This window comes from Gracilinanus agilis, chromosome 3, assembly GCF_016433145.1.
Source record: "Gracilinanus agilis isolate LMUSP501 chromosome 3, AgileGrace, whole genome shotgun sequence".
Lineage (NCBI taxonomy): Eukaryota > Metazoa > Chordata > Mammalia > Didelphimorphia > Didelphidae > Gracilinanus > Gracilinanus agilis.
Window position 1 is genome coordinate 597,330,389 of NC_058132.1, and position 19,629 is coordinate 597,350,017.

General features: G+C 33.4%; 1 protein-coding gene across 26 annotated transcripts in view; it reads left to right on the forward strand.

Annotated features, from left to right (window-relative positions):
- The window catches only part of ABI2 (abl interactor 2), a 144,694-nt gene that overhangs the window by 64,297 nt on the left and 60,768 nt on the right, over positions 1-19,629 (forward strand). For 20 of the 26 annotated variants that reach the window (XM_044670655.1, XM_044670650.1, XM_044670653.1 and 17 more), the window contains one exon: positions 10,312-10,488. The exons of 3 other annotated variants lie outside the window; for them this stretch is intronic. In XM_044670655.1, the coding sequence (XP_044526590.1) occupies positions 10,312-10,488 (177 nt within the window). Of the gene's footprint in view, positions 1-10,311; positions 10,489-12,754; positions 12,773-19,629 lie in introns of all 26 variants that reach the window. 3 more of the 26 variants (XM_044670656.1, XM_044670668.1, XM_044670677.1) reach the window with 2 other exon arrangements.

The window sequence follows — 19,629 nt, forward strand, 5'->3', positions numbered from 1 at the left end:
AGAATTGAACAGATAAGGTGGATTAAGAAAAAGAAAATCCTTTTACTTCTGGTCTTCAGTGGATAGTTGGCTGTATAATATATTTGTAGGAGCTACAGAAAAAGGGATCGGGATTGTATAAGATGATGGTGGTAGTTATTTTACCTAACATTTATATAGTTCCAAGACTGGCAAAACAATTGACAACTTGATCCCACTTGAATCTTCCAAAAGCCTTTGAGGGAAGTACTACAGTTATTTTCATTCACTTCTTAGAGATAAGGTAACAGTCTGAGAAAGGGCAAGGGACTTTTTGCTAATAAATATAAGAAGTGGGATTTGAACTCAGGGATTTCTGACTTGAAATCTAACCTTCTATTGACCAAACTTTTCGATGCCCTTTTGACCTTACTGTCTTTGAACTCATACAGTTGTTTGAGTAGAGATGTTGAGGATCATGAATTAGGAGGTATATGATACATTTGTCTTTGTTTCTTTATTCCTTAGTCCAAGGGTCAGTCATTTTTATGATTTTACAGCTCCTTTTTACAGAACTATTAAAGTAGTTATAATTTGGGTCTTTAATCATGCTAGGAACCTGCTTGGGAATGATGTACTAGCTACAGTCAACCTGGCTGAGAGAGGTCTAGATGAATAGCTAAGGCTAGGGTATCTGGGAGCAGCCTAGCAACAAAAAGAGAAGCTAAAACAGAGAATATTTAAGATTTGATTATATCCGCTAATCCTATCTAATGTGGATCAAGGGGTGCCTGAGAGTTTATGTTTCAATCTGAGACAAGGATCAGTAAGAGGGTTTCTCGAAGACAGAGTATCAGGGAAAAGGGTCATATTGGGGTTTCATAAAACAAGATTGCCATTTTGTATGAATTCTGTCTTCATTTCTTTTTGTTTCAGGTGTCCCCTCTTTCTCTTAATGGACACTTATTCTTGAGTTAACAGATATAAATCTCTAACTTTCCCTCTTACATTATCTTCACTAATCACCTCAACCCTTCTATTTCAACTCCTGTCATTTTTGGATACAAAACCATTCTAAATTATTTTTAAATTGAGTGAGAATGTAAACTTTATCAATACCACCAATTTCTTTGCTTAAAAGTTGTGCAAAAATCATTTTATAGAAATAAAACAAAAGAAAAATTAAGCATCTATCAGTTAAACATACTTCATTCTCTAAACACCAACACATGTTGTATAGGGTCCTAGCCCCTACAAAAGTTCTTGAGTGGGTTTAATCACCTGTGGAGGGAGACTAAAAAGACTGGGAAACCAATGGGTAAAGGAAAAGGTCTAGAGAGGGAGAGACTTAGAAGGAGCAAACATACAAGGAACACAGAGAGAGAGAACTTCAGCATCATGTCAGCAGTTGAGCGAGCAGAGAGAGTCAGAGAGAGTTCTGACCATGCTGCACTGATTTATTATAGGTTTCCAGAATTGGGAGTTTTCAGGATGTCAATTAAACAAGTGAAACAGCAAAAGTATTGCCATAATATTAGGTCTGATTACAAGGTAAAGGAACAAGTAGTGACACAATTGTATAGCCAGGTACCTAGGAAAGAATTTCATTTGAAAGCCCTTCCTGACTTTGGTCAAACCTTCTTCCGAGAACACTGGCCCAAACTTATTCAGATGTTAAGTGTATGTCTTTGACATTTCAAAGGACCTTTACAAATTGTTTGCTAGCTTTCAGACTGCAGATAATAGTAGAGGCTTAGTTTTTAAGTTCAACAAAATTTAAGTCCAATCCAATTTAAGGATTCATAAATCAGTCGTGTGAAATATTAGAAATATATCCATAAATCTCGTCCATGAACACTTTGCTCATTAGAGTCAGCTTTTGAATACATCTTTAATCTTCATGATTTGTTATAACTGAAACCCTTCATTTCCCTCCTTTTTATTTAAAAGATGACAATGATGAGACAGTGCATTTTCAGACTGCATTTCTCTGATATAAACCTTGATAGGCATCCTTTTCTGCAGACTACAAACAAACAAATTAGGATAATAATTAGAACAATGATGTTACTAATGTTTGCCAAATTGATTTTGCCGTGCCAGTTTTTAGGGTCTAAAGAAGTCGAGGTTTCTTCCCATTTAGAAGCTATTTTCATAGCTTCCTGTTCATATATAATTTGGTTTAGATAATCAATTTCTTGTTGCAAATGAACAGTATCCAATGTACTGTTATGATGTTTCTGATTATGAAAAAAATTTTTTTCATGATTCAGAAATCAATCATGTGAAATATTAGAAATATATCTGTAAGACTGGTCCACGAACACTTTGTTCATTAGAGTCAGCTTTTGAATACATCTTTAATATCTTCATGATTCATTATAACTGAAACCCTTTATGTTGAAAGACAAATAAAAAATTAAGTAACTTTATATAATAACTGTCCTAAGAAAATAAGTAGTTTGAATTCTATATTGTTGAATGCCAGGGTTTGGCCACTTAGAGAGGAATTAGGGAGAGAGAGAGAGAGAGAGAGAGAGAGAGAGAGAGAGAGAGAGAGAGAGAGAGAGAAAGAGGTAACAGATAGAGGGGGAAATACAAACTAGGCTATTTGGAGGAACCAATATAATTTAGGCCTACTAAGGAAAGCAGCCATAGAGACATGCTTGCAAGCTTGCCTGAGTTTCTTGGCAAAGCCAGTCTTAGCTCACAGTTGTGAACTTTTGTCTAGGCTGAAAGTCAGATAAGGAGAACCCTTGAAGGAGTCTTCCTTTTTGTATGCACACATGATAACATGGTCACAAAGAACAATATACATTTACAAAGACATACACAGACAGTTAACATATACTTCGAAAGCATGCTTCAAAATCAGTGTTCTCCCAGGATTATTTACTGTATTTACTTTTTCTTCACATTTTGGCTCAGAGTGTTAAAAAATCTTCTGAATGTGTTTTGGCTAAAGCTTTCACTGGCTCCTTTATCAGTGTTCTGGTATGCTGTACTTCTGCTCTCTTCTGTGATTTATCTTGAGGCTTTCTCAAGCCTCAAAATTTCTTTCTGTGTCCTGGGTTTGGTGCCAAACTGATTCTGTTCCTGTTTTCGTGCAATCTTTTTATATGAACAAAATATAACTAATCTCTATCTATAACTATTTTGCCCTCTGCTTAATGTCTGGTGAAAAAAATTCTCCTATCCCCTCAAAATTGTGACTTATGAGCTCCAGAGTCTAATGTGTTGATTGGTGGAATGGTGAACGTCCTGTTTCAGGTACCATGTGTTGAATGCCAGGGTTTGGCCACTGAGAGAGAAAGTAGAGAGAGAAAGAGGGGGAACAGACAGAGGGAGAAATAAGTAGGGCCAGATGGAGTGATGTACTATATAATTTGTAACATGAATGCAGATCTTAAGTTATTTAAAATTTTAATAGAATTTCTATTGTTACATAAGCAAGTCTTTGTCAATATAGGCTTTTGGCTGGGATGTGTCTCATAATAAACTGGACACGTTAATAAGGTTGATTAAATTTGAATTGTAGTTTGACTATTTTTTTTCTACTGGAATTTTACATTCATTTGTAGACGATATTTTTTTAATGTGAGAATAGTCCATTGCCAGACCCATACTTGAAACCTTTCTAGGGTGATAGGACTTTTGTGCCAAAAGTAGGAGTTTGCCAGTATAGAATTTAAGAACATACCTATGGATGTGCAGGTTGATTATAATATTAATATTAAAAGTAATTTGTGCAGTCAATCATAAGCATTATTAAGTACCTGTTATACAGACAAAAATGAAATGGCAACATGCATGTACATATAAAACAAATATAGAATAACCTTGCAGGATGTGGCATTGGCATCCAGGGGATCATTGTAGGCCCTGTTATTAGTAGTAGAAAGTAAATCAAGTATTGTAAGAGATAGAGATGAGATTCAAGTGCATTCTAAGCCTGGAGGTCAGGCAATGTAAAGGCAGATATGGGCATGCCATGTAAGGAGCAGTAAGATTTCCTGTACTAGAGAGTGTGTGGAAATGATTCAGATGGAATAATTCTGAAAAGGCATTATGGGGCCAGGTTGAGAATTGCTCTAAATGCCAAACTGAGGAGTTCATGTTTAAACCTCTTGGCAATTGGAAACCACTACAGTTTATTGAGAGTGGGAGAAAGTCATACCTGTGCTTTCTGAAAATCATTTTGGCAACTGAATGGAGGATGGATTGGTGAAAAGATTTGAGACAAAGAGACTAATTAGGAGGCCATTGCAGTGGATGATGAGGATCTCAATCAAGGTGATGACTGTGACTAGAATGGAGGAGGGATAGGGAGAGGACAGTGGCGAATAAGGCATATAAGAAATGTGGAGGTAGATGAAATAAGATTTGGCAGCTGATTGGATATGTTGAGGATGTCACTGAGGTTGTGAACTTGGATGACTAGAAAGATGATCTGTTGTCTTTTGTACACTTTCATTTCTTAATCCTAAACCACATTTTCCAACATCTTCACTAGAATGAACAGGCTGTAGGATCAATTGGGGAGAAATTTTTAAAAATTGACTTACTACATTATGACTCTGTTGAGATGAAAGACCATGAATTTTTGTAGTACAATTGACAGAAAGTTGGAAAACTTCTTTTGGTACCGATCAGCAGCAAGTGAGTAAATAGTAGAGGAGACAAATAGTGACAGGAATCCAGAGTGGGCTTTGGCAAGACATGAACATTGGTAAGACTGTTGACAAAATGCTAAACCAAGCTGAATGGCCTTTTTTAAATGTTAGAAATGCTGTTATATTCTTAAAATTCAAATACTCATGAAGAACACCATCTGAAGATTTCTCTTCTATTCTCATGAAGTAAAGGCAGTTCAATTTATGATATGATTTAAGCCCAAGATTGTTATAAGTTTTAAATGTACCCTGATTATGGACACAGATTTTGAAAACTTTGATTATTAAGCCAGCCTATATTAAAGGCAGTGTGGGCATCTTACTTCCTAGATTGTTGGAACTAAAAATCATTGGTCAAGTAAATCAGCCAACAGTTCATCTATTTTTTTCTCAAGTACTAAGATTGGCTTTGAGACAATAGAAAAGAGCAAAAGAATAAGAGTTTATTTCTCTTGACATTTGACTTAACTTGAGTATTCTAGGACTTACTGAGCAAGCTAGTGCTGTGACAGTTGTGGCAGAGGAGGAAGTACAAAAGTGGTGAGTATTAGGAAGGTCATTTGGTACTCTTCAAGGATATATAGAAATCATAAAATTTTTGGACTAGATTATTTTTATAGTTTACTTCTCCTGACATTATTCCTCTATATTATGAAAGATGAGGAAATCACAGTCTAAAGTCACATAGCCATTTAATGTTAGAGGCTGAGACAACTAGGTGACTCTCTTCCTAGTATGATCTCTCTTTCCCTACCTCTCTCCTCCCTCTCTATGTAGAAAAAGCAGCAAAATTTTAAAAATGAGAGTAGGTTTAATAAGCAGTCAGTTATTCATGTAAAATACAGTTTATGCAGTCCCAAATTAATTTAATTTATGTCTTTTAAGTAAGCAAAACTCAATAACCAAAAATTTTCATTATTAGTAATTTTGATTTACTTGAACAATTTACAATTTGAAGTACTTTTGTAATTTAAGTATTCACTAGACATTGAACTTAAATTATTGTTCTAAAATTGAGAAATAGAAATTAAAAAAAATACCACCAAAACCTAGTCAAGTTAATCCACTCTACCTGTTTGATTGCAGATTTTTTCCCACACTGATGGGCAGCTTTCTGAGGTAGTGATATCCAGTACAATCAACTCTCGATTATCTATGGTAATGAGAGACAATAATTGCATGGATAATCCTAAAACTATAGTTTCAGCCTCCCTTCCTACCATCTGCTGTGGCCTGAGCATGTGCTTGGGTCCCTGGGGAGAAATGTGTTTGGGGTGGGGGTGGAGCCTCAGGCTGTTGCGGGAGCTGGGTGAGAATATGGTCATGCCATCTTGACCAGAAAGGTCCTGGAGGAACCTGGGATTGGGACTGTGCGGTGGAGGGGCTGGGGTTGGGGCAGAGCCCAGTAGGGGGCTGCAGCAGTCAGAAGAATGGAGCAGCCAATAAATAGAAGGTTGTGGGAAATCCCTAACATTCGAAGGGGATCCTGTCCGAGCTTTTCTGGTCAGTGGGATGTTAAAGGACTTTTAGAGGGCAATGGCAGTAGCAGTGAAGTAATTGCACTAGCTTAGTTTTGCTTGCTGGCCTCCCATATTTTTACTTGCCATAGGTGTGTGCTAATCTGTAGAATGGATCTAAACATGAAATAAAGTTTATTTTGAATAAGTGACTGTTTTGAGGAGTCACGGATAAAATTGTAATCCTCATTTTTAGGAATTTAAAAATCTTCCAGGTCAGTTTTTAACTTTAATATAACAGAAGAGTCTTGTTTTATGTTTTTGAGATAGTAAAATCAGAGTATAAGGAAGTTTCAAAGTAGGAGGGGCTTTATATAGTTCTGAAATTAACAAGCTAGAACCTAATAGTTTTTTTCCCTTTAAAGCAAATGTTAGTCCCTCATTTTCTCATATGATTTACATTTATTTATGGTCAGATAAACTACATTTTTAATGTGCTTGATTATCTTTTGAAAATACATAATCCCATTCTTTAAAAATGTGAACTATTTTTTTTAAAAACAGCCTTATAAATACCTAAAAATTATGTGAAAAACATAATTTTCAGTTATCTTAAATGAACATTTTAAAAGAGTGTAGTTTTCAAGTAAAGTATCTCAATCTAAAAACTTTTGCCCATCTCCATTTCACAATTTTAAAGGCTGAAAATTTTTTTCTTTTTTACTCAAGGTGTTACAAAAATATATTATTTCTAATAGGCTTCTATTTTAGGTTCCAGTTTGCTGCCTTGTTTATATGAGTTTAGGCTTTAATTGTAACCAACAAGATTAAACAAAAAATTTTACCTTCCATTTTAGAACTGATACCAAGTAGCAGTTTTTTAAGGGCTAGGCAGTAGAGATTAAATGATTTGCTCAGGACCTCCTATCTCCAGACCTTGCTTTCTAAATTTCCCTGAGCCTCTTAGCTGCCCCTCCCCCCCAACCAATAAGATTTTAATGGTACTTTTTTCATTTATAAAATATTTGTAGGTCAAATAAAATGGTTCTAATTTTATAAGATGATAAATTCTTAAAAGAAGTACATTTAAGGGGGCAGCTGGGTAGCTCAGTGGATTGAGAGTCAGGCCTAGAGACGGGAGGTCCTAGGTTCAAATCTGGCCTCAGACACTTCCCAGCTGTGTGACCCTGGGCAAGTCACTTGACCCCCATTGCCCACCCTTACCACTCTTCCACCTATGAGCCAATACACAGAAGTTAAGGGTTTAAAAAAAAAAGAAGTACATTTAAAATATAGTTCCAAGTAGTGATATGAACTGATGGCTACTTGGTCATTTATATTAGAACAAGAAATATCTGTGATCTAGTATCATGCTGATATAATTTTACAGTTTTAAACTAGTGTAACCATTTATCTTTTCTTTTCTTCTATACTATTGTGAATAAGTTAGTTTAGCTGGAATTTACATTTCTAGAGGCTGTAGACCATTTACAAGGCTCAATCTGTATGGAATAATTTTACATAGACTAATTAGACACATATAAAGTTTTCTTTTTGAGAGCAGCAGTTTTATTTTTGTTTATTTTAATTTAACTTTCGTATTTAACTCAACAGCTTGGTATGATTCTGGCCAAGCCACTTAAACTCTGCTTGCCTTAGTTTCCTCAATTGTAAAGTGGGGGGGGATAGTAGTATCATCTACTTCTAGGGTATTTGATATATTTCTAATTTGATATATTTTTAAAACTCTTATCACAGTGCCTATCATATAGTAAGTGCCTATCATATCTTCATCATCATCATCATTATCAGGGGGTAGTTGAAATAAGTAAGCTTTTTCTTGAAAAAAAATTCTATTTCTGATTATTAAAATAATGGCTTCAATTAACTAAGACCCCTTCAATGAGAACTGCTGATTATTAAATATTCCTCAGCCACTTCAGAATTGGAGATACTTAAATGTTTTCTGGTATCATCACTGTCAAGCTTCTCTTCCTTTGAACAACTGGCCTCTTTTCACCAAATGTCAGGTTCAAAGTCTAATTTTTTACCTGAGTAAATAAAGATAAACTCCCTCCAAATGTTTAAGTGTTAAAGTTGAAGTTTGTGAATCTTGGATTTTAAAATATATGTTGATGTTGGGTGGTCTGGACTTTCCAAGTTTTGAAATTCTTATAGATTGTGATCAAATGGCTGTAGAGAATTGAAGGGGTAGTGAGGTTGGTCTACTTTGAAGTTATTACTCAGCTTAAATAATTCAGAGTATAAATGACAATATTTATGCTTTATTTGGAGAATTGCTTAATAATATAATTATGGTCACATGTTTTCTTTTTAGTATGTGGTTACCTCTTTGTGTCAAGACTTTTTTCAATAAGTGACAAAATAGGGGGCAGCTGGGTAGCTCAGTGGATTGAGAGCCAGGCCTAGAGATGGGAGGTCCTAGGTTCAAATCTGGTCTCAGACACTTCCCAGCTGTGAGACCTTGAGCAAGTCACTTGACCCCCATTGCCTACCCTTACCACTTTTCTGCCTTGGAGCCAATACATAGTATTGGCCAGACAGAAGTTAAGGGTTTTTTAAAAAAAAAAGTGACAAAATATGTTAGCTGCTTTTCTGAGAATTTACTAAGAAAAATACAGATGTTTTAAATGTGTTATCCATTAAGAAACCTGCTTTAAATGTTTCTGAAATATTCAAGAGTCATGTTTGGTTTTATTTTATTTTTTTCTATTGAGGGAGAAGTGATGGTGAATGAAGAAGGTTTTATACTAGTAAAGCTTTATCTTAATTGTTTAAAGGCATATCTTGGGGCAAGTATAAAAATGATGCAGCATTGGAGAATATTTCAAAAATGTTATTTTCTTTAGAGGTTAAAAATAACCCATTAGCATTTTAGAAACTTAAATTCGAACTGAAGCTTTAAACTTTTGATAGTGACAGTGAGATAGCAGGAAGAGAAAATAATTTAAGGTGCCTTGCATTTTCTTTTCATTCCTCTGAAAATATTGAACTTATAATCAACAAAGCACTTTAAAGTCTAACTTAGTTTGGTGCTAAGATAAGAATGAAGTAAATGCAAATCCTAATTAAGAATTTACAAAGACCTGGCATATGTGACAGATAAATCAGTGGTATGTGTTATATATGTAAAGAACATGCTCATTTATAATGTGAGTAAATGAAAAATATGAGGTTTGTATTGAGGAAAAATACCATAATATTTTCAATTAGTTATAGAAGATAAGTGCTGTTTTCTAGTCATGGGACCCGAATTGTAACAGTGACCACCACTTAGTCTAACCTTTGAGACTTTGAGCAAGTCAGTAGCCTTTAGCTCCTTTACTTCTAAAATGAGGCAGTTAAACTAGTTGACCTTTTTTTTCTAGATTGATGATTCATTGATCTTATATATTTCACTGAGGAGATGGAATATTTTGATTTGTCCCAGTGAATGGTGGTGGTGGTAGTAATGGCAGCTGAGGAGGTAATGTTTTGGGATTGGAGGCCTTGGTGACAGAGAAGTGTAACTTGGCAAAAGATACAGAGTTTATAGATGAAAAAGGGGGACAAATTAGATCATCACTTTTATAGAAATTCTCTCATTTCATCTTTAGAAATTTAACAGATTAAAGCTTTGGATAAAGAAATGTTTTAAATAATATTCATTCTCTATTGTACAAAGTAAATTATGAGTATATTATAAAACAAGTTAAATTGATAAAGTTGTTAATAGACTTGAATGAAATTATTAAACTACTTAATGTTATGTTAAAATTTTTGCTGAACTAAAATGTCTTTAAATAGAAGTAAAATATTAGAAAAAATTTCTGCTTACATTAATTTTATTAGTATATGGGCATTTTATCAGTATAGGAAGTATATTGGGAATTTACTTAAATTTGACTAAAAGTTTTATGACATTTTACATTTATTTATCACGTTAATATGTTTTATGGAATTTTAAATGAAAAGAAATTATTCTCACAGTTTAAAAGAATTTACTGACTAGATGTGAAATAGGCATAATTTAGTACCTTAACATAATGATATCTTTAGGGCATAGAAATACAAAGAAGAGGCATAATATAACTATAATACAAGTTATCACATTCACACTTGGTATAAAATCATTGTATAAATGTATTTTTATTTATAGATCTCTTTATATTTATATACACAAACAAAAGATTTTTTTGTTTTGTTCACATTGTGTTTTACAGACGGTCGATATTCATAAAGAGAAGGTTGCAAGGAGAGAAATTGGTATTTTAACTACCAACAAAAATACTTCCAGAACCCATAAAATTATTGCTCCAGCCAACCTAGAACGACCAGTTCGTTACATTAGAAAGCCTATTGACTATACAATTTTAGATGATATTGGGCATGGAGTAAAGGTATGTACCATGTTTGTCAAAGGTCATTGAAAAAATTTCTGAAATTGAACAGCTTGATCATATGATGTTATGTTCTGTCCCACTTATAGGATACTAAGGTTCCAATCCTGCTAAAGCTATGAAAAATCCCCTTCCTTCTGCTATTTACCATTTTTATCTATCTTTCCTTCTAATTGGTGTTTGTCTTTAAGATTACCTAAATTCTCAATGTAAAAATTGATCATCTTTGCATGAATTGCATTCCTTTAATCACTGTGATAACAACTCAGGTAGATATGGTATATGAATATGTTAGTCTTTCCATTGTATATTAAAAATTCTTGACTATACAGATTATTCAGCACGATTGACATAGTTACTCCATTTAGAAAATTTACAAATTACTAGAAAAATTTTAAATTTCATTTGTCTTAAAAAACAGCAATAAAAACAAGTTCAGATAAGAGTGCTTTGAATTTTTTCAAAATAATTTTTAGGCGTTAGGACTTTTTTGAAGTAAATATTATTTACATGTGGTAGATTATTATTGCATTGTTTTTATTATAATTTTGACAAAGATGTAAACATACTTTTAAAAGTATTAAACTACTTGTTTTACATACCTTTATTAATTCAACGAATTCTTGACCTCCTACTCCATGCAAAGCCCTGTGCTAGGCATAGGGAATAAGAATAGAGTGCAAAATATAAAAAATTATTAGACATAGTCCTTGCCATCAAGAAGTTTTAATTCAGCAAATTTTAGTTATGACAACCTTGTGCCACCATGGACGCCCTGTTTTGAAAGCTTATATTAAAAATTTGTTGGTGTTTTTTTAGAAAGACCTTTTGTCTAATAAGTCATTTAAAGCTTAAAGATTTAAGGTAAGATATTCCAGGGCTAGATACTCATTCTTTCTTCTTGTATAGACTGTTATAAGTGGGGAGTGAAGATGTGTTATTTTTTTGGACCATTAAAGTCAATTGTTCTCTATTTGTTTATATCTTATCTTCAAGGAAGTAGACAAGACTGACACTTTTTTAATAAGTAGACATTTTATAATAATTCATTAAATTATACCATGGAGCCTTCCTTTAAAACATGATTTTGAAATTAAATTAGTTGAATATTAAGAAAATGAGGACATTTTGTTTTGAATTTTTAATAGAAAATAATTGTTGATTTAACAAAAAGTAGGAGACTGACTTCTGTGTTTCTATTCCCAAAGCACAGTATTTGACTCATAGAGGAACTTAATAAATGCTTTTTGAATGATGTTCATTTTTTAAAAATTTGGGATTGTATATACAATACATGCAACTATGAATATACATAATTTATGCAATCTGTTTTAGCAATTGGACAAAAATAAACGCCATTCTAGTTAGAAATCAAATAGAAACTTTTCTCATTTAGTTTGGGTCAAAAAGTGAAAATGTAACATGAGTATTTGTGTTAAGCCCAACACTAGTATGGGTAGCCCCTGAGATCAAGAGGCAGTCAGGCTGTTTAAGGAGGGAAAATCTGATACAAGTTGGAAAAACAACAGGTTAAAGTTCCCTGACTGATCAGTGTGGAAAGGGACCATGAATGGATGATTCTCTTCTATCTTGAGTGAGATATGGAGATCCATTCTTCCAACGTCCCTTCCTCATCACACCCCAAATAAATAGATAATCTAACCTAACTAACTCTGGAAATATTTTAGTTCATATAATTATCAAGAAAGCATATATAAATTCATTGTTTTGCTTTAGGGTAGAACTGAGTATATTTAGGTTGCTCTACCCAAAACCATTTATTAAGAAATTTTAATCTAGTTTGGAAAAACCTTTTGTGATTTGGCAAAGACTAGAGCAGGTAAGAGTACTTGGAGTAGTACCTAACTTTAAAACCAAAGAGGCAGTTATAGAACATAAAATAATGTTGTGCTTAACAATTTCTGTGAATAAAATGTAATTTCTTTTCATTTCTTGTTTAATTCTTAAAGGATTAGTGTTGTAGGGTTGTAGAATTTTCATTTGTTAGTCTGTTAGTTTGGGGATTTGTGTGTACTTAAGAACTTTTAAGTTTTGAATCGTCTCATCTTTTGAAATCTCCTGTTCATGACACATTCTGCTTTAAATCACTCTTTCTATGATCTATTGAAACATTATTTTGTTAATGCTGAATGCTTAACTTTGTTTTTCTTTCTTTTTTCCTTTCTCTTCATAATCCTGAAGTTCCAACTAACCTTTCAATGCTTTTTTTCCTTACCTCTTTTATTTGCTCCATTTATGCATTAAGTGGTTGCTTAGATTTAAGGTAAGAGATTCCAGGGCTGGATATCCATTCTTTATTCTTATACAGAATGTTACATACGGGGAGTAAAGATATATTATCTGTCACTGGTCCTTTAAAGAAATCAGTTGTTCTCTGTCTTGGCTTTTTTGTATATCTTGTCTTCAGGATAATAGGTAAGACTATGACATTTTTTTGGGGGTGGAGGGGATTAGTAGGTATTTTATAATAATTCACTTCATAATAACATATACCTTCTAAAATATGACTTTGAAATTAAATTTAAGTTAACAAAAATGAGGACATTTTTCCCTGAACTTGCATAGGATTGAAGTAGAAAACTGTTATTTTGCTTTGTTCCTCCCCCTGTGTAATATTCTTTTTATCCTATATACGGTGTGCTTGATATATTTTGCAACTGTGTTCCACTATTTACTAATTGATAAGGAATATGAAATATTCAGATGTTTATATTTTATAAAACTGAAGTGATTGAGTATTTCTGTGTTTTTTAAAAAGTTGCAGTATCATAGGTTTTATAGGGAAGTGTTTACCTTCCTTCCCATTAATGTATTCAATAGCTATATTTCCTTGATTTTAAGAAAGTTTCTTTTATGATCATTGAAAGTTATGACTATGTCAAAATGTGACATAGCATGCTTAAAATATTGAATAAAATGTAGTTTGAGAAAATGGTTTCTTTTATAACATTTTGTTATTTAGATTTATTTTTTTGAAAAAATTTCAGATGAGTCGAAGTTGTGCATTAGTATATTGATAAAACATTTTCACTCTCACTTCATCTTTCCCCATTTATCAGTTTTTTAACTCTTTCCTTCTCTCCTATATTTTTTCTGTGAATTTATAAAATTATTTTTAGTTTTTGATAAAATAGATAAGAAAATGAATTTTAATCCCTAAAATGTTGCTATAATAATCCTCTTAATACTTTTAACTTTAAAAGTACTGGTTTATTTTAACTGAGTACCCATGTCCTTAGAATTTGATATGAAAAGCTTTTACTATCTAGTAGAAGTATATAATTTTATTTTTTCACTTTCTATAATATTTTATTTTTTCTGAATTACATGCAAAAGCAATTTTGATCATTCATTTAAAAAAGTTTTGAGTTTCAAATTCTCTTCCTTCCTCACTTTCCTTCTTCCTGAAGCAGTAAAGCAGTTTAATATAGGTACTTAACATTGTACGTGTGTGATCATGCAAAAATATTTCTGTATTAGTCATGTTATAAAAGAAAAAGATAAAAACACAAAAGAAGTTAAAAAATAGTATGCTTCTATCTGCATTCAGACTTCCATCAGTTCTTTGTCTAGTGGTGGATATTTTTTCTCATGAATCCTTTAGAATTGTCTTGGATCATTGTATTATTGAGAACAGTTAAGTCATTAAAAATTATTCATTGTACGGTATTGTTACTGTGAACAATGTTCTCTTGGTTCTTTTCTCACTTTACTTTGCATTAGTTTATGTAAGTCTTTCCAGGTTTTTCTGAGATCTTTTTGTTCATCATTTCTTATAACACAATAGTATTCCATTACAGTCAGATAGTACAACTTGTTCAGCCATTCCCTAAATAATGAACATCCCCTCAATTTCCAATTCTTTACCATCACAAAAAGAGCTGCTTTAAATATTTTTGTACAACTAGATTCTTTTGCCTTCTTTTGGATCTTTCTGGGATACAGATGTGGTAGTGGTATTGCTAGATCAGAGTTTATGTACAGTTTTAAAGCTCTCTGTGCATAGTTCCAAATAACTCTCTAGAATGGTTGGAAATGACAGTTTTTTAAAAATCATCATACAAGTTCAATAAGTTTTTACCAATTTATATAGGTAAAAAAATACACTCCATTACAGATAATGGCAGGCCTTTTTTTTGTTTATAAGCAATGAGAAATAACTCTTTTTCTTTGAAAATAAAACTTATTTTATAGATAAAATATTATAGCTTTGTTTATATTTTCCCCCTCTCATCTCCATGTTTAAATCTCTGTTTTATCTATCTACCTGATTTTCTTATTTGAGCTCCAACAAGGGAATGTTACATTATAAAGATCTAAATATATAATAGTCAAGTCTCATGATAGCAGACCTTTCTAGCCCTTTTCTTTAGAGGTAAAGACTCCTCCCCCCACTTTCAATTTTCCCAGCAGTTAAAATATATATATGCATATTATATATGGATATATATTCTTTTTTTTTTCACTTTACAAATGTCTGCCCTCTTTTCCTCTTCTTACCTCTTCCCCCTTCTGGAGTCATAAAGTAGGAGAGTATGGGGCAGAAGTGGGGGAGGGCAATAACAATAAAAACCTAGAAAAACACAGAGTTTTCCCACGTTGGCTAGTTCCAAAAAGCATGTCACATTCTGCATATCTAGTGTACCATCTCTTTGTCAGGACATAGTTAGGATTCTAAGTCAAGAGTCTTCTGAAATTGTAATTTAATCGCTATGTTTATTAGAATTCTTAAATCTTTAGAATTGTGTGTTTTTACAGCTTTGTTTTAAAATGTAAATTATTTTCCTTGTTCTTTTTACTTTGCCTTTGACAAAGTGAAGTTCAAGTGACATGCTCTCCCTTTGTTCCTTCCATGTTTGCATAGACTTCTACTTTTGCCTATAATATAGGATTTTTAACTTTGCCATGTTGGCTTTGGGCAACCCATCAGTTGCCCTGGATGGAATGTTGATGGTGGCATGAGACATAGGGCAAAGCACCAACTGCCAGTTGAGCCAAGAGTATATAAAGCCCTGGAGACCTGGGGCTGTGTTCTGTTCTTACCTGACTTTGCCCTGACCACTCACTTACCCCTTACCCTGCACCCTGTTGGGCCCCGGGTTGGTGGGAGTGAGAACGTGGCCTAGAACGGAATAGAGTAGGATTTAAGACTTTTCTTCTAGTGCAACACAATAATATTATTATCATCACTGGCAAAATTTAGTCCAAGAACAACTTTATTTATCAACCAGAGACCGCATCACTCTGACCCAGGGCTGCTTGCCCTGGGTCAGCAGAAGACCATCCAGATAGGATCCATAGCAACCTTTAGTCAGATAATCTTTCTCCTTAGATCACAGTATTTCCTAACCCTCTTACCACTGCCTTGTTCCCTTACTCTGTTATCAATAAACCCCTTAGCCTTAACCAGAGAGTTCTGTGATTATTTGCCTACCATCTAAGGCCAAGGAGGATCAGGCAGCAGTAAGGGTAAGGGTTCTGAGCAGTTTGGGCTGGAACATACTCTATTGCTGAAGGGCAGGAAGTTCAACCTCCACTTCCTGTTAGCCTTTGATTCACCAATAGGAAGCTGTTTCCTCAGCAGGGAAGGGGCCAGTTACCTGATACCTTAAAGGATCCAGGTGCCAAGCAGTGAGGTTTCTCTGGACACTCAGTTACCTGGTTTGGATCCTTGTTACATTTATAAACAAGTTTCAGGCCCAGCCCGGGTACAGCTCACTCCATCCTTACAACCAGCACCATCCTCTTGCTAGCCTTATTACCAGCATAAGGCCCCTGACCCACTTATTAATTACATGCCCCACATTTTGTGAGATATGTTGCCACCTCTCTAGCTCTTCCTTAGTATAGTCTTTTCCCCTACTTTTCATGTTTAACATTAGCAAAACTTTTCTAGCTACTCGAAGTGTATTTGTCTTTCAAATGGAAGATCTTGACGTTTGTTGTTACATTCCTAGGTGTTTTTACTTTGGACTTTGTTTCAGGTGGTAACCAGTGAATTTCTGTTTTTACTTTGCCCTCTGCTTCTAAGAGATCTGGATGTTTTTCTTTTGTGATTTCTTGAATTATTAATGTTAAATTCAACCACCTTTTTTTGGGCACAGTTTTTTTTTTTTTTTTATTTTAATTTTTTTTTTTTTTATTTTAAACCCTTAACTTCTGTGTATTGACTTTTTATAGGTGGAAGATTGGTAAGGGTAGGCAATGGGGGTCAAGTGACTTGCCCAGGGTCACACAGCTGGGAAGTGGCTGAGGCCGGATTTGAACCTAGGACCTCCCGTCTCTAGGCCTGGCTCTCAATCCACTGAGCTACCCAGCTGCCCCCTGGGCACAGTTTTAAAGTAGTCCAGTGACTCTTAAATGACTTATTTTTTTTCTAGCTAGTTATTTTTTGTTATAAGATATTTTATATTTTCTTAAGTTTCTTCAGTGATTTTACTTTGTTTTGTTATTTCTTGTTGTTAAACGGGCTCATGGGCTTCTGTTTTGTCTTTTCTAATTTTCAAGGTGTCTGCTAATGGGATAAAGTTTTGAGTGAAAGACTTAAGATACATTTCTGTGTTATGGGTTTTGTTTTACCCTGATCTCTTTGGATTTCCAGTGTTATAAACAGTATGTCCTAGGCAAGTGGTGTCAAGCTCAAATATGAAAGATCCCTGTGGGTAGCATGCTGACTTAGAAAACCACATATTACTTAATTATCTTAATTAGAATATTTATTTCCATCTCTTTCTGTGGACTATTTTTGGTAATGGCTGATGACTTGAACAGGATTATTTTGTATCTTGCTACTACATAGATTTTGTTGTTTCAGTTAATTTAATTGACTCTTTAGTGTTCTCTAAGCCATTGTATCATCTGCAAAAAAAAATTAATTTTCTTCCTTTTTGGTTTATGCTTATTTCCTCAATTCTTTTTCTTGTTCTGTTGTTATAACTACTATTTCTAGAACTATATAAAATAATAATGGTGATAATGGACATCTTTGCTTTACCCTTGATCTTACTAGAATGGTTTTTTCATTACATAATTCTTATTGTTGGTATTATGTAGATAATATTTTCTCTATTAAGGAAAAGCACACTTATTCCTATGCTATTGTTTTTTAAAAAATTAACAGAGATGCCTGCTTTTTTTTCAAAATCTGTTTTTTACTTTTTAAATATAGCCAGGCAATTTGGTTGTTTTTATTATTATATTTTGTTGTATTTGTTATTAGACTTTTATATTTATCATTTCTCCTAATATTGAACCAGCTATTCTTTCTCGATAAACATCCAATCCAGTCATAATATGTAATCTTTTTAATATATTACTGTAGTCCCTTTGATATTTTATTTAATATTGTTATTTCAATATTCATCAAGACTGTTGGTCAATAGTTTATTTTCCCTCTACTTTTTCCTTTCGTGCTTTATTCATACTATATTAGTATTATTAATTTGAAATAATTCCTCCTTTTTTTGTAAACAACTTAATTTTGGAATTGGTTTTTCTTTGCATGTTTGGTGTATTTAACATGTAAATCTGTCTATTTCCTTCATCCTTTTTTAGTTGGGAGTTCATTGATGGCTCATTTGATTTCTGAGATGAACCTTTCAGATAGTCATTTTTTTCTGTTAAAATTTTAGTATCTTATATTTTTAAATATTCATCTGTTTCATTTGTTATCAGTGTTGTTGGCAGAGTTGGCCAAAATAATTTTTAATGATTTCCTTAATTTGATCCTCACTTGTTATAAATTCTTCTTTTTTATTTTTATATAATTTGAAATTTGAAAAATTAAGTAGTAATGAGGCTTATGTGATATTTGTTCCCCTCCATATTTGTATTCGTCTTCTCATATACCCTAATCATTAAAAATTATTATTATTGCTGTTCTCTTTTCTTCTCTGGTCTGTTTCTTTTGCTTTCCATTTTCTTTTCTCTCTTTAAGACCATCAAAACTAAACAAAACTGCTTCTACTTCCTTTGTGACTCTTGAATATATTAGAATTGTGAAGAGATTTTTTTCTCTGATTTTCTTACTAGAATATAAGCATTTCATCATTATTTTAGTCTCTTACCAATTACTCTTGACCTGTTTTCCAAGTAATTTATTTTTGATAAAAGGTTCATTATTTTCTCCTATTTTTCAGTCTTTTTACTTTATTCCAATATCTATTTGGTCCATTCTCATTTTTAGGGAACCCACTATAGGCTTCCTTTCCCCTATTTTTTTACTTTATTTTTTTCTTTATTGAAAGATATTTTATTTTCCCAATTACATGTAATAACAATTTTCAACATATGTTTCCAAAATTATAAGGTCCACATTGTCTCCCTCACTCACTTCCCTTTCCCTCTCAGAGATGGTAAGCTGTTTAATCTGTGTTATACATGTATTGTCGTACAAAAAATGCTTCTATATTTGTCACTGTTGTAAGGGAATATTCATCTAAAACCACAATCCCAAAATAAAACCATAAATAAATGAATGTGAAAAATGGTATCCTTTGATCTGTATCCTCACTCCAAAAATTCATTCTCTGTAGGTGGATAGCATTCTTTGTCATAAGTTCTTCAGAATTTATCTTGGCCTAACCCCTATTCTATTTTCTACCAATTCTTTTTTTTTTTTTTTTTTGGCTCTTGGTTTACTTATAATTTCATTGCTAATTTTGCTAGCTTTCACCTCTCAGTATATTAATATTTGTAGCACTGGTAGGCTTCAGTCTCAGTGTGCCCGCCTCTCATCTTCTAGCCTTCCTTAGGCATATACCTCATCAAGGGATTGTTGTGGATTTCTGTCTCCCATACTGCTAAAGGCTTCAGGCCTGTTCCCTTCTGGTTTGGCTTCTTTGGTGGAGAAGCCTATTCCCTTCTTTAGCCATCTTTGTCTTCTGACTAGATTTTTGTGTTGTCTTTCATAAGAGGGTGGTGTGTGAGTACCTAGAGCAGGGGTCGGCAACCTTTTTGGCCATGAGAACCATAAACGCCACATTTTTTAAAATGTAATTTCGTGAGAGCCGTACAGTGCTCACAGTGCGTACTCCTGTAACAGCTCCTGAAAAAAAAAAAGGGCCAGATATGACTCGAGAGTCATACATTGCCAACCCCTGGCCTAGAGGAAAGGTGATA